General features: G+C 40.9%; 1 protein-coding gene across 9 annotated transcripts in view; it reads right to left on the reverse strand.

Annotated features, from left to right (window-relative positions):
- Positions 1-12,884, reverse strand: part of SSH2 (slingshot protein phosphatase 2) — a 306,298-nt gene extending 293,414 nt beyond the window's left edge. For all 9 annotated transcript variants that reach the window (XM_015118966.3, XM_077970690.1, XM_015118964.3 and 6 more), the window contains exon 1: positions 12,594-12,884. Coding sequence is in view for 5 of the 9 variants with exons in the window: in XM_077970690.1 (XP_077826816.1) it covers positions 12,594-12,656 (63 nt within the window). In the remaining 4 variants the exon portion in view is untranslated. The remainder of the gene's footprint in view (positions 1-12,593) is intronic.

Consider the following 12,884-nt stretch of genomic DNA (forward strand, 5'->3'; position numbering starts at 1 on the left):
ACCCCATCTCTACTAAAAAAATACAAAAAATTAGCAAGGCATGGTGGCGGGTGCCTATAATCCCAGCTACTCGGGAGGCTGAGGTAGAAGAATCACTTGAATCCAGGAAGCGGAGGTTGCAGTGAGCCGAGATTGCGCCACTGCGCTCCAGCCTGGGCGACAGAGCAAGATTCCAACTCAAAAATAAATAAATAAATAAAATTAAAAAATAGAATAAATCAGGCCAGATGCACATGGCTCACGCCTGTAATCCCAGCACTTTAGGAGGCTGAGGTGGGAGGACTGCTTGAGCCCATGAGTTTGAGACCAGCCTAGGCAACAAAGTGAGACCCCATCCCTACAAAAAACTAAAAAAAATTAGCTGGGCATGGTGGTGTGAGCATCTGTGATCCCAGGTACATAGGAGGCTGAGGCAGGAGAATCCCACTTGAGCCCAGGAGGTTGAGGCTGGAGGGAGCTGTGTCTGTACCACTGCATTCCAGGCTGGGTGACAGATGGAGATCCTGTCTCAAATAATCAATCAATCAATCAAACAGCACTTTGATTGACACTAAGAAGGTAACACCAAAGGGCAGGGGGGTGGAATTTAGTCTAGTAGTTGCTTTCTGACTCTGACAAAGTTCAAGTCCCAGCTCTGCCATTTCTAGCTGGAGGAGTCTAGACACCTCCCGGAGACTCAGTTTCTTCATCTGTAAATTGAGAACAATAACAGTACTACTTCCAATGGTAATTGTGATGACTATTTAGTGCTGAACCCAGTGTCTACAATCACAAATTTGCACAGTCACTTTAAAGAAAAGCCAACTATATTCAAGGTAAAAATAAGGATGCAGATGTTAAAATTCAGAAGAAATTATCTTTACTCCTCCAGCCTTATTTTCTGCACTTTACATGGCATCAGCACTGTACTGCCTGTGGTTCCCAGCATATATTATGCTATTTGTAGCCCTGTGCCTTAAGTTCTTGCTTAATAATGTTTCTTTTGACCAGGCACCGTAGCTCACGCCTGTAATCCCAACGCTTTGGGAGGCTGAGGCGGGCGAATCACTTGAGGTCAGGAGTTCACGACCAGCCTGGCCAACATGGCGAAACCCTGTCTCTACTAAAAATACAAAAATTAGCCGGGTGTGGTGGCCCGTGCCTGTAATCCCAGCTACTCGGGAGGCTGAGGCAGAAGAATAGGTTGAACCCAGGAGGAGGAGGTTGCAGTGAGCCAAGATCACACCACTGCACTCCAGCCTGAGTGACAGAATGAGACCGTCTCAAAAAAAAAAAAAAAAGAACTCTTCTTTCCATCCTGCCACTCACCCCTAACCCTCTGTTTGCTGAACAATTCCCACTCACTCTTCAAGGCTCAAGTTATAAGTCCTTGCTGGCTTTCTTCCTCCTTCTCAAGGCTTATGTATTTGTGACAACTACACTGTAATCTACTGACCTATTTAATATCAATCTTTCTACTTCTACTCTAAGCTTCCTGAGGTCAGAGACGAACTGGCTGCTGGATCTCCAGCAGTGGTATAAATGAGTAAGTAAATAAATATGTGTCAGACATAAAAAAGGTACTAAATAAGTTTTTCAGAAAATTAAATCAAACAGTTCCATCAAATCTAAGCTGGAACAGAGTATTATCTCTCTCCATCTGTTTCTAAGCACATCCTTTCCCACTCAATAAATGAAGTACTTCCCCCAATCTTTCAGGAAGTCTAGGGAACCATGGGACCTTCCATTACATTTCAGAGCCAAGAGTACCTCACCAGGCTTTACCTTGACAGGGGCACTGTGATCAGTAGCTTTGCTGCTCAGAGGGGCAAGAAAATGCAGGGCAGTTTATAAAGGTATCTGAAGAGAAGTCAGTGCTGAGAAACAAAGGAAGGGAATGTATGAGATCACCTGCACAAAATAGCACTCACTAAATACTTCTGATTAACAAGATTCTTAAGGTTTTACTCATGTACATCCAGTCTCTGGCATATTTCAGGTTGGGTAAAGGGGCTCATCAAGAATTACACTTTTTTAAAAAAAAAAGTGGAAATACTTTCCTTAATACTAAGTTTACTGAATGGAAAAACTACAGCTAGGTGTTTTTATTTTTTTTAATGGATTAACAAATAAACATAAAACATGGACATGTGAATAGCTTCAAAAGGCTAGGCACTACTGCAGACAACACTACAGCAGGCATTTAATGGAAAAACTGTAACTCTTAAGCTGCTGAAACCAGGAGTGATTTTGCTTTTTTTTTTTTTTTGAGACGGAGTTTCCCTCTTGTTGCCCAGACTGGAGTGCAATGGCGTGATCTCGGCTCACTGCAACCTCCGCCTCTCAGGTTCAAGCCATTCTGCCTCAGCCTCCCGAGTAGCTGGGATTACAGACATGTGCCACCACGCCTGGCTAATTTTGTATTTTTAGTAGAGATGGGGTTTCTCCATGTTGGTCAGGCTGGTCTCGAACTCCCGACCTTATCTGCCCACCTTGGCCTCCCAAAGTGCTGGGATTACAGGCATGAGCCACCACGCCCGGCCTCCAGAAGTGATATTTAATGGCGCTGCCTAGGAAGACAGTGCTGCACAGTGTTTTTTTCAGCGTGAGCATAATCTAGAAACTGCTCCCTCTCACTTAAAGCCAGATAGAAGAGATGAGAAACCTGAAGATACTTTTTGAGGACCAAAGGCCTTCTCTTTCTCTGGGCTTCCCAGGTACTTGAGTGAAAATTCAAAATGTAAACTAGTTTAAAGTTTATTTTCTATGCATGCAATTTAATAAATACTAAGTAATATATGAGACTTGCAATGGAACTTCAATGGAACACACTTCAGCTTATACCTGAATTAAGTATTTGGGAATTTAGTACCTCCCAAGGAAGAGTTCCACACCATTGGAGAAAAGGAGTGACTGTTTCATATAATGAACTAAGACAAGCTGCTATTTGGAACAAAATAAACATAATCCTTACTTCACATCATGTAGTAAAATTAATTTCAGACAATTAAAAGATATAAAAATAATACTATAAATAGCTTTAAAACATATAGGTCCAAATTTTTTCAGTAAGTAGAATATTTCTATCCTTATTGATGGAAAAGTGAACTAAGAAAAATAATTTTAAAAATCCACACACAAGACTGGATTGATGGTATTAAAATTTTGTAAATGTCTGTATATACAAATGAATAAAATAAAATAAAACAAAATGGCAAATGAAAAACCAGAGGAAAATTTGCAACATAACAGAAAAAGGTTAATACTCTTAGTATATAAAGAATACTTACACATCAATATGAAAAAAAAAAATAGCCATGAAGAAAGCTGGGCAAAGAACATGAATAATTTACAAAACAAGGAATATATAATAAAACATAATAGTAAATATTTGAAAAAATGTTTAGCCTCTGGTTTTTAAAAATGTAAATTAAAACAACAATAAAATACTAGTGATTAAGAGAAGGGGTTCTGAGGTCAGACACCAGGCCTATAACCCTGGACAATTCACTTCACTTATCTGAGTCTATTTTCTCGGTAAAATCAAGAGAACAATAATGCTTACCCCATAGGAGTGATGTGAAAATTAAGCAACATGATGCACATAAGGACACAACACAGTGTCCGGTACACAGTAAGTGTTCAATAAATATCCCTATGATGATGATGATACTTAAGGCTGTGAGAGTACACTGAAACATTTTTATACAATGCTTGTAAACAAAGATTGATTCAACCTTTCCACAGGATAATGTATCATTTGGCAACATGTATCAAAAGTCTTAAAAGTGATCATATCCTTTGGGCTTCTCAAGATATCTGTCTATGCTCAAAAACAGTAGAAGAACTCAAAATAGAAAAGATTGCTAAATATGACTATATCCATTGATCATCCATTGATCCATGTGTCAAATACTTTTTTTTTTTTTTGAGAGGGAGTTTCGCTCTTGTTGCCCAGGCTGGAGTGCTATGGCGAGGTCTTGGCTCACTGCAACCTCCGCCTCCCAGGTTCAAGCGATTCTCCTGCCTCAGTAGGAGTAGCTGGGGTTACCAGCACCCGCCACCACACCTGGCTAATTTTTGTATATTTAGTTGGCTGGTTTCAAACTCCTGACCTCAGGTGATGTGCCCACCTCAGCCTCCCAAAGTGCTGGGATTACAGGCGTGAGCCACCGCACCCAGCCCCATGCATCAAATACTTTTGAGCCCTGATAATACAAAAATATGCAAATGACCCAGTCCTTGACTTATAGGTTAGTGGGGGAGATAAGTAATAAAACAAGTACAGTAAAAAGATAAGAGCCACCATGGGTAAGTATACGGTGCTATGCTGTGTGTAGAAGGAGCACCTACCATGGTCTGAGGGGGTAGAGTCAGGGAAGCTTCCCAGAAGAAGTGACATTTAAGCTGAGACCTGAAGGATGAGTAGGAAATAGTTAGGTAGAGAGATGAAGGAAAAGTGTTCCAGGTAAAGGAAACAGCATGTGCAAAAGCCTAAAGACCAAAGGGAGCATGGGCACGTCAGCTTAACTGTGAGCGGTGTGCAAGGCAGGGACTTGGGAAGAGACAGGGCTGAAGAGGTAAGCAAGGCTGGATCATTTAAGGATCACTAGCAATTTAATTATAGACTTTATTCTAAGAATAATACAAACTGAATTTAAAAGCACTTAGTTTGTAACAAATATAATAGTTAATATTCATAATACATCACGAGGGTACACAAACTGAAAAGAATAGCTTATAAAAAGGAAATACAATTGAAGTGAGTGTTGCACAACTCTAAGTTAACTAAAAATAATTGGATTGTATACTTATTAAAACAGGTACATTTCAGAGTTTGTAGATTATACCTCAAAAAATATATCTTTTCAAAAACTTTAATGTAAATGCCTAATAAGCATTTGAAAAATACCTGACCTAATAATAAAATACAAATCAAACCAACTAGGTACTACCCTTTATCCTAAAAAATTAGTAGTGATTAAAATACAAATGAAATGAGGCTGGACACATTGGTGTGGGCTTATAATCCCAGCTACTCAGAAGGCTGAAGTGGGAGGATTGCTTGAGCCCAGGAGTTCAAGACTAGCCTGGGAAATAGCAAGACACCAACTCAAAAATGAAAATGAAATGAGAATATTCAGTGTAAATAAGATTAGGAAAAATGAGCATTCCTATACTATGCTAGCTGGAATAAACATTAATTGAAATAACCTTTCTAAAAAGTAATATATAACAGAAGTCTTTAAAACAATTTTTTTTTTTTTCACAGAGTCTCGCTCTGTTACCCAGGCTAGAGTGCAGTGGCACAATCTCAGCTTATCGCAACCTCTGCCTCCCAGGTTCAAGCAATTCTCCTGCCTCAGCCTCCCAAGTAGCTGGAACTACAGGAATGTACCACCACAACCGGATAATTTTTTGTATTTTTAATAGAGATAGGGTTTCACTATGTTGGCCAGGCTGGTCTCAAACTCCTGACCTTGTGATCCGCCCGCCTTGGCCTCCCAAAGTGCTGGGATTACAGGCATGAGCCACTGTGCCTGGCCTTAAAACTGTTTATACCCTATAATCTAGTAATTGAATTTCTTGAAATCTTAATAAATGTTCCAAACTGAGTCAAATATTTCTAGCCAATGATGTTCATTGTAATGTAATTTATAATAGAAAAACAAGGGCTGGGTGTGGTGAGTCACATCTGTAATTCCAGCATTTTGGAAGGCTGTGGTGAGAGGATTGCTTGAGCCCAGGAGTTTGAGACCAGCCTGGGCAACAGGATGAAACCCCGTTTCTCCAAAATATAAAATCTTTAGATAGGCATGGTGGTGCATGTCTATGGTCCCAGCTTTTTGGCTGGGCTGAGATGGAAGGATCACTTGAGCCCAGGTCAGGGCTTCAGTGAGCTGTGATTGTACCACTACACTCCAGCCTGGGCAACAGAGTGAGACCCTGTCTCAAAAAAAAAAAAAAAAAAAAAAAAAAAAAAAAAAAAAGCTGGGGGCAGGGGGGTTGGGAAAAAACTGAATGCCAACCAATAATGGAATGGAATGGTTAGAAAGAGTTAAAATTACTGAATGGAGCCTGGTGCAGTGGCTCACGCCTGTAAGCCTATAACTTCAGGCAGGCATGGTGGTGCACATCTGTAGTCCCAGTTACTTGGAAGGCTGAGAAAGGAGAATCGCTTGAACCTAGGAGGCAGAGGTTGCAGTGAGCTGAGATCATGCTACTACACTCCAGTCTGGGCAACAGAGTGAGACTGTCTCAAAAAAGCAAAACAAAACATACAAACAAAAACTACTGAATGCGGTCATCTAAATGATACAGCAATACATCTGTGATAGATACCAAACTTATAAAAAAAAAAGATATAAAATTATATATATACAGCAGTACTTCAGCTTTATAAAATAAATGGTATATGTCTTTTTTAAAAAATCTTTTCTGTACTTCTCTATATTTCTGGATTTCCTACAATAGTCATTTCTAGAGTTCATGAAAATTTCTAAAGCTGTCTTCAAAAAATTCAAAGGCATCACTTTTTTTTTTTTCCTCTGTCACTGGTGCCTAAATCAGGAAAAGCATCACTTGTGCTTATACTTAATAGAAATCAATTTCATATCTGCCTTGGCTTTATTTTCTCAAGCTAGTGAGAGAGGTGTGCTATATTTAATCCATATGTGCATATAACTCAATAATATTTATTCAGCATCAAGAAATAAGATGCATATGTAAATGGATTTACGCATTAATTAGAATGTGCATCTTAAATGTCAAAACTTTGGTGAAACTTAGATGGACATCTATCTAAAAATACACCACACTCAATCCTGATGGCTTAAATCAAGATTTAAAACAAGAGTAAGCCTTCTTATGATGATTCAGAATCATCATTAGGAACATATAATAGTAGCTGTCAGGAACTACTGGGTCCTAGAGGGCTATCTGTCCCTATATTAATTAGGCAAGAATTGCTCAATTTTTTTTATTATGCCAGCTACTTGTGGGTTTTTTTCCCCCCCTTTTCCCTTGTGGTGAAACCAACAGGTATTTTTTCCCAGCACTATAGGGAACCTGCCTTTAGCAGCACCTGTAATTTTCCATTCTTATGCTGCTTTTGGAAATATGAGAATAAGAAAACTTAACATCCACATTTATAAGATTTATGTATAAATTAAGAGTTAATAGGCTTCAAACAAAGCTATCACCTAAAATGATTTGCATAAACTTAGATGATTCTGTTTTAGGTAGTCAAGGTTGCAATATAAATGATCTCCAAAGAGATTGTGAGTTCTTGATTGTGTTTCATATCTTGCACCTTTATTCAACTGGCAGTCAAGTCTCAGGATCAGAAACTGCATATGCTGTTTCTCTTACCACATCATGGAAAGAGATATAAACCAGGAGCCAAGGAACTTAGTTCTATGCAGTTATTACACCCACAAGTTTTGTCACTTTCAGCCAAGTCTTTAAACTGTGGTACCTGTCCTGCGTAACTTTTGAGGCTGCTTGAGAATTAAATTAGATCACAAACACACACACACACACCAAAAACCACTCTGAAAAGTACAGGGCACTACAGAAAACTAAAATACTATTACAGTATTATACTGTGTTTATTTAACCCTGGATCAATATAGGTATCAATTCAGAAAACTCACACCAGATTGGGGATTGGTGGGAGAATGGGGAGGATGTGATGGTCAAAGGGTACAAAGTCTCCATTAGACAGGAGTAACTTATGAAGAGCTATTGTACAATATGGTTTCTATAGTCAATAATAATGTATTGTAGACTTGAAAATTGTAGCCGGTCACAGTGGCTCATGCCTATAATCCCAATTCTTTAGGAGGCTGAGACAGGAGGATCCCTTGAGGCCAGGAGTTCAAGACCAGCCTGGGCAGCAAGTCCCCAAGCAAGTCTCCATCTCTACAAAGAAAAAAAATTAAAATTAGCTGGGCAGTCCCAGATACTCAGGAGGCTGAGGTAGGAGGATCACTTGAGCCCAGGAACTTGAGGCTGCAGTGAGCTATGACTGTGCCACTGCACTCCAGCCTGTGCTACAGTGAGACCCCATCTTTTAAAAAAAAAAAGAAGAAAGAAAGAAAGAAAGAAAATTGCTGTGAGATTTTAAATGTTTTCACCACCAAAAAAGCTAACTAGGTGAAGTGATAGATGTTAATTAGCCTTACTTAATTATTCCATAATGTACACATATATTAAAACATCATGTTTTATACCATAAATGTTTTGTCCATTAAAAAGTAATACTTTTTTTTTTTTTTTTTTTTTTTGAGATGGAGTCTGGCTCTGTCGCCCAGGCTGGAGTGCAGTGGCCGGATCTCAGCTCACTGCAAGCTCCGCCTCCCGGGTTTACGCCATTCTCCTGCCTCAGCCTCCGGAGTAGCTGGGACTACAGGCGCCCGCCACCTCGCCCGGCTAGTTTTTTTTATATTTTTTAGTACAGACGGGGTTTCACCGTGTTAGCCAGGATGGTCTCGATCTCCTGACCTCGTGATCCGCCCGTCTCGGCCTCCCAAAGTGCTGGGATTACAGGCTTGAGCCACCGCGCCCGGCCACATTTTTTAAAATAAAAAAGAAGGTTTAAAAAAATTTATACCAGAAAGAACAGAAAGAGACAAAGATGATTCTTATATTGCCTTCTAGTAATCAGGAAACATCTATTATCTAAGAAGAACAATATCTATCCCAAGAGTTGGCATCTCTGATCCCTCCCCTCAAATCTAATCAGTTCCAAGTCTTTTCCACAACCCCTCACATCTGCCTCCTTCTTTCCTTTACCACTTCAAAATCCCAGTTTGGGCATTTATTACCTCACACCTGAGCTTCTAGAACAGCCTCTCACTGGCTCCACTCATGGCCTCTCTTTCTCAAAGTTCTCTGGCTCATATCTACTAGATCAATTTTCTTAAAATAGGCCTGGTGTGGTGGCTCATGCCTGTAATTCCAGCACTTTGGGAGGCGAAGGTGGGCAGATGGCTTGAGCCCAGGAGTTCGAGACCAGCCTGGGTAACATGGCGAAACCCCATCTCTACAAAAAACAAAACAAAAAAAAACAAAAATTAGCCAGGCGTGATGGTGCGTGCCTGTAGTCCCAGCTACTGGGGAAGCTGAGGTGGGAGGATCGCCTGAGCCCAAGAGGCGGAGGTTGCAGTGAGCCGAGATTGTGCTACTGCACTCTAGCCTGAATGGCAGAGTGAGACTCTGTCTAAAAAAAAAAAAACAAAAAAAACCTTAAAATACCACTGTGATCATATCTACTCAAAACCTCAGCAGACTCTTCATTACCTTCTCCATCAAGTTCAAACTCCAAACTCCCAAGCTCAGTAGTCCCTGTGCAATCCTAGCTGCCTCCTCACCTTTATCTCTTACTACTCTCCCAAACAAATCCTTCCTCAAACTGGTCTCTTTAATTCCTTCAGATATGCCCTGTACTCTTCTGCCTCTAAGTTTTGGCGTACACAATTTCTCTTCACTTGCAATACTCTCTTCTTCACAGCTTCTCTCTTGGCCTATAGAAATTCAATCCATCCTTCAAGAACTAGTTTGAGAGCCACCTACTAGGCATACTTTTTCATCACCAAGGAGGAAAAGATGGCAGATTCTAAAGTTAGACATGTCTGGGTTTGAATTATAACTCCAGTCACTTACTGGCTGAGTGACACTGCGTATATTCCTTAAAACTCTTTGCCTCAGCTTCTTCATCTTTAAGATGGGGATAAGAGCAACTTCCCTAAGGCATACTGTGTAAAGTAAATGAATTAATTCATGTAAAGCACTTAACATGATGCCTGGCATAGATGAGGACCCAAGAAATGTTAGATATTGTTATTACTCTTACTATTAACATTGCCATTAGTGAATTTATCTTAATCTGAATTCAGATAATACTTATGGCCATTACAAACCCTTCACGTACCTACAGTATCATTCCCCTCCTTCTTCTTTTCCCTCTTACCTCATGTTTCTTCTTCCTCCAATGCCGCAGCCCCCCAGATTGCAAGATCCTGATGAACGGTCAATTTTTTATACATCTTAGTATCTACAATGGTCACTCACACCTAGCATATTGTTTAATGCCTAATGAAACAACACTAAAGAGCTGGCAGTATTAAAATGCCCTGCATCCTATAGTGAAAAAGTATTAACAGCGTGCCCAAAGTAATTAATTAAAAAATGTAAATTTCCAGCCTCACAAAATTAAATCTCTTCTTTCATGGTTCTCTAGGTTCTTTTTGCTATTTTACAGCAAACGACCCAAACTATTCATGCAGCAAGAGATAGAACAGCAAAATATATGGAGGTCAGACAGCAGCCAAATGCTAGAGTACAAGGACCTCGAAACAACTCAGCTGAACACAATTCTGGATGAACTCCAAAAGGGAGACAATTTAAAGGGAAAGGAAGCCGGCTTATTAGTTATGCTAATAATGCTGATTGTTACACCAGCCTTAGGATTCCTTTGCATACAGGGTCAAGTATAAACAACTGAAATAACCAGGCTAGTACATATAGAAATATTAGTGATTCAGCTCAACAATGGAGCTTATTACGCGATCAATTTAATTACCTATGTCAAAAGTGACTATTAATATACCTCAAGATTCGAAAGTAACTCAAGTTTTGGCTAATGAAGTCATATCAAGTGTACACGGTCTTACTGTATACTAATCATTCACTTCAAGTAAATTAGTATGATGACAACTTGATATACATATATTATCATAGCATAAACTATTTTCAACAATGCCCAAGGAAAATAAATGTTACTATAGTACTGATTTCCAGTTTATTTGTATGACTTTAGTAACTTTCAATCAATTTATTCAAAATCAGGCCTAGTAACCACAAACCAAAGAGTTTCCTAGTGGAGTGAATTAAGAAGGTTTGATGGTATGTTAATGACTTTCCAAAAACTAGCATAAAGTACTACACATAAGAATAAACTATATTAAATTTTTATTCCTATGATACTTGTCTTCAGATGACCCTAAAATGTTTTACCAGCTTTGAAGTACAAGTATTCTCAAATCACAAAATCTTAGATTAGAAATAGAAGTCACCCACTGCAGGAATTCTTTATATCACCTCCCAGGCAAAATGTTCTCCAGCCTTTGCTTGAATATTTCCAGCAATGTGCACTCACTATTTTGCAAGGCAGTGCACTCCACTGTTACAAATTCTTCCTTACAATCACTGGAAATCTGCCTCCCTGAACCAAGAATCCCAGTTCTGCTCTCTGAAACAACCCAAGATATGTTAACCTTTGAAATAAAATTACTTATTGAATTAAGATATAGTTGTCAATTTGGTCACACAAAATGCAATTAAAGCTCAGAAAAGAAGAAACCACAACCATACACAACAAAACTTTGAAATTCAGGAAATTATACTGAAATGACAAGCCAGCAAATTTCAGGATATCAAAGCTCACACCTCAGTTAACATACAAATATTAAGAGTAACCTGACTGAGTTTTGTTACAATGGAGAGTGGTACAGTGTTTATTAAATACCTTTTTTTGCAACTTGATACTACTAAATCCACCAACAGTTTTTAAAATTACAGTTCTGCAAGTAGTTCAAGGTGGTTTTCCCAGTTGCTCACATTTTCATTCAGTCTATTTCTCTCTAAAACATCTGGGTGTTTGTTTTTTAAAGCCCATTCGCTCCACTGGTGCAATATATTGTTTTTAAAAATAAATATTTTCAAAAACGAAGCCTAAGAGAATGGAGTGTAAAAGAGTGGGGGTGGTGAGAGGAGAGAAGGCAAAGACGGGCCCAGCGGGGAAAGGCTGGTTACTGGGTATTCTCCTTCTGAGAGCATGCTTTATTGGCATAGGCATCTGAGGTAACGAGTCCTACAAACACGACCTTATAACGAGAATGATCATGAGCAATGAGTGTAAGGCATAAATATCTGTAAGATGGAAATAATTTGGCACTGATCACCAAGCAGCACCAGATGCTTCAGGACCTCATAAAGGAAAGGTTAAGAGGTCCACGAAATAGAGATCATTGCCACCCTTTGGGGTGGGGGGGCAGGAGGAAGAAACCAAGGAGTAACTACCGTTGGGCAGTTCAAAGCCTGAACAGTACAGAGCACAAGAAAGCCAGCAAGTGACTAGGGGAAGGCACACACCCTGGCGAGTCCGAAGAAGGGTGTGCAGTGTGCAAATACTGAACGGGTCTATGAAATGGTGTGGGTATGAGATGTGGGTGTGGGTAAGGGGCAACGCAGGAGGCTCACGGTCCCCTCCCTGCCGCAGAGCAACAGAGGGTAAAAGAAGGGGGAGGGTGAAAAGCAAGAATGACTCATTACCAAAAGGAAGTGCTCAAGCCATAGGGAGGCATGCCACAGGGGATTTCAGGGCGAGGACTGTGAGGAGCTAGGTGCTCAGGGTGATGGGGGCAAAAATCAACGTCTTGTAGTTCCTGCTGCTAGTCTTTAAGATGGGGGTGTGGGGGGTTCGCGGCAGCCGACTGCCAAGGCCTGGGAAGCGGCGCGGCGCGTGCGCAGTGGCGTTCGGCGGGACCCGCTGAGGCAAAGCGGAGCCGCAGTGACAGAAGCAAGCGGAGCGGCCGCCAGGAAGGACTCACCGAGGCGCAGGGGCTGGAGGTGGTGCTGGGGGTAGGTGACCGCTGGACCGTGACCAAAGCCATCTAGGCGCTGCTGGGTTGTTCCGGGCAGGGCATTCTTGTCCTGAGTGTGGGGGGCGGGAGGGTGACGGAGCCGGGATGGGGAAAGGGGTGCGGGGTGGGGATGAAGGGAACGGGGAGGAGGAGGAGGCCGCGGGAACGGCCGCAGACTCCGCACCCACCACCAGACTCTCGCCGACTGACGCGCCGAACGGGCGGCGGGCGGGCGGTTCGGCAGCTGCGGGGCACAAT

This window comes from Macaca mulatta, chromosome 16 (genome assembly GCF_049350105.2).
Source record: "Macaca mulatta isolate MMU2019108-1 chromosome 16, T2T-MMU8v2.0, whole genome shotgun sequence".
Classification (NCBI taxonomy): Eukaryota; Metazoa; Chordata; class Mammalia; order Primates; family Cercopithecidae; genus Macaca; species Macaca mulatta.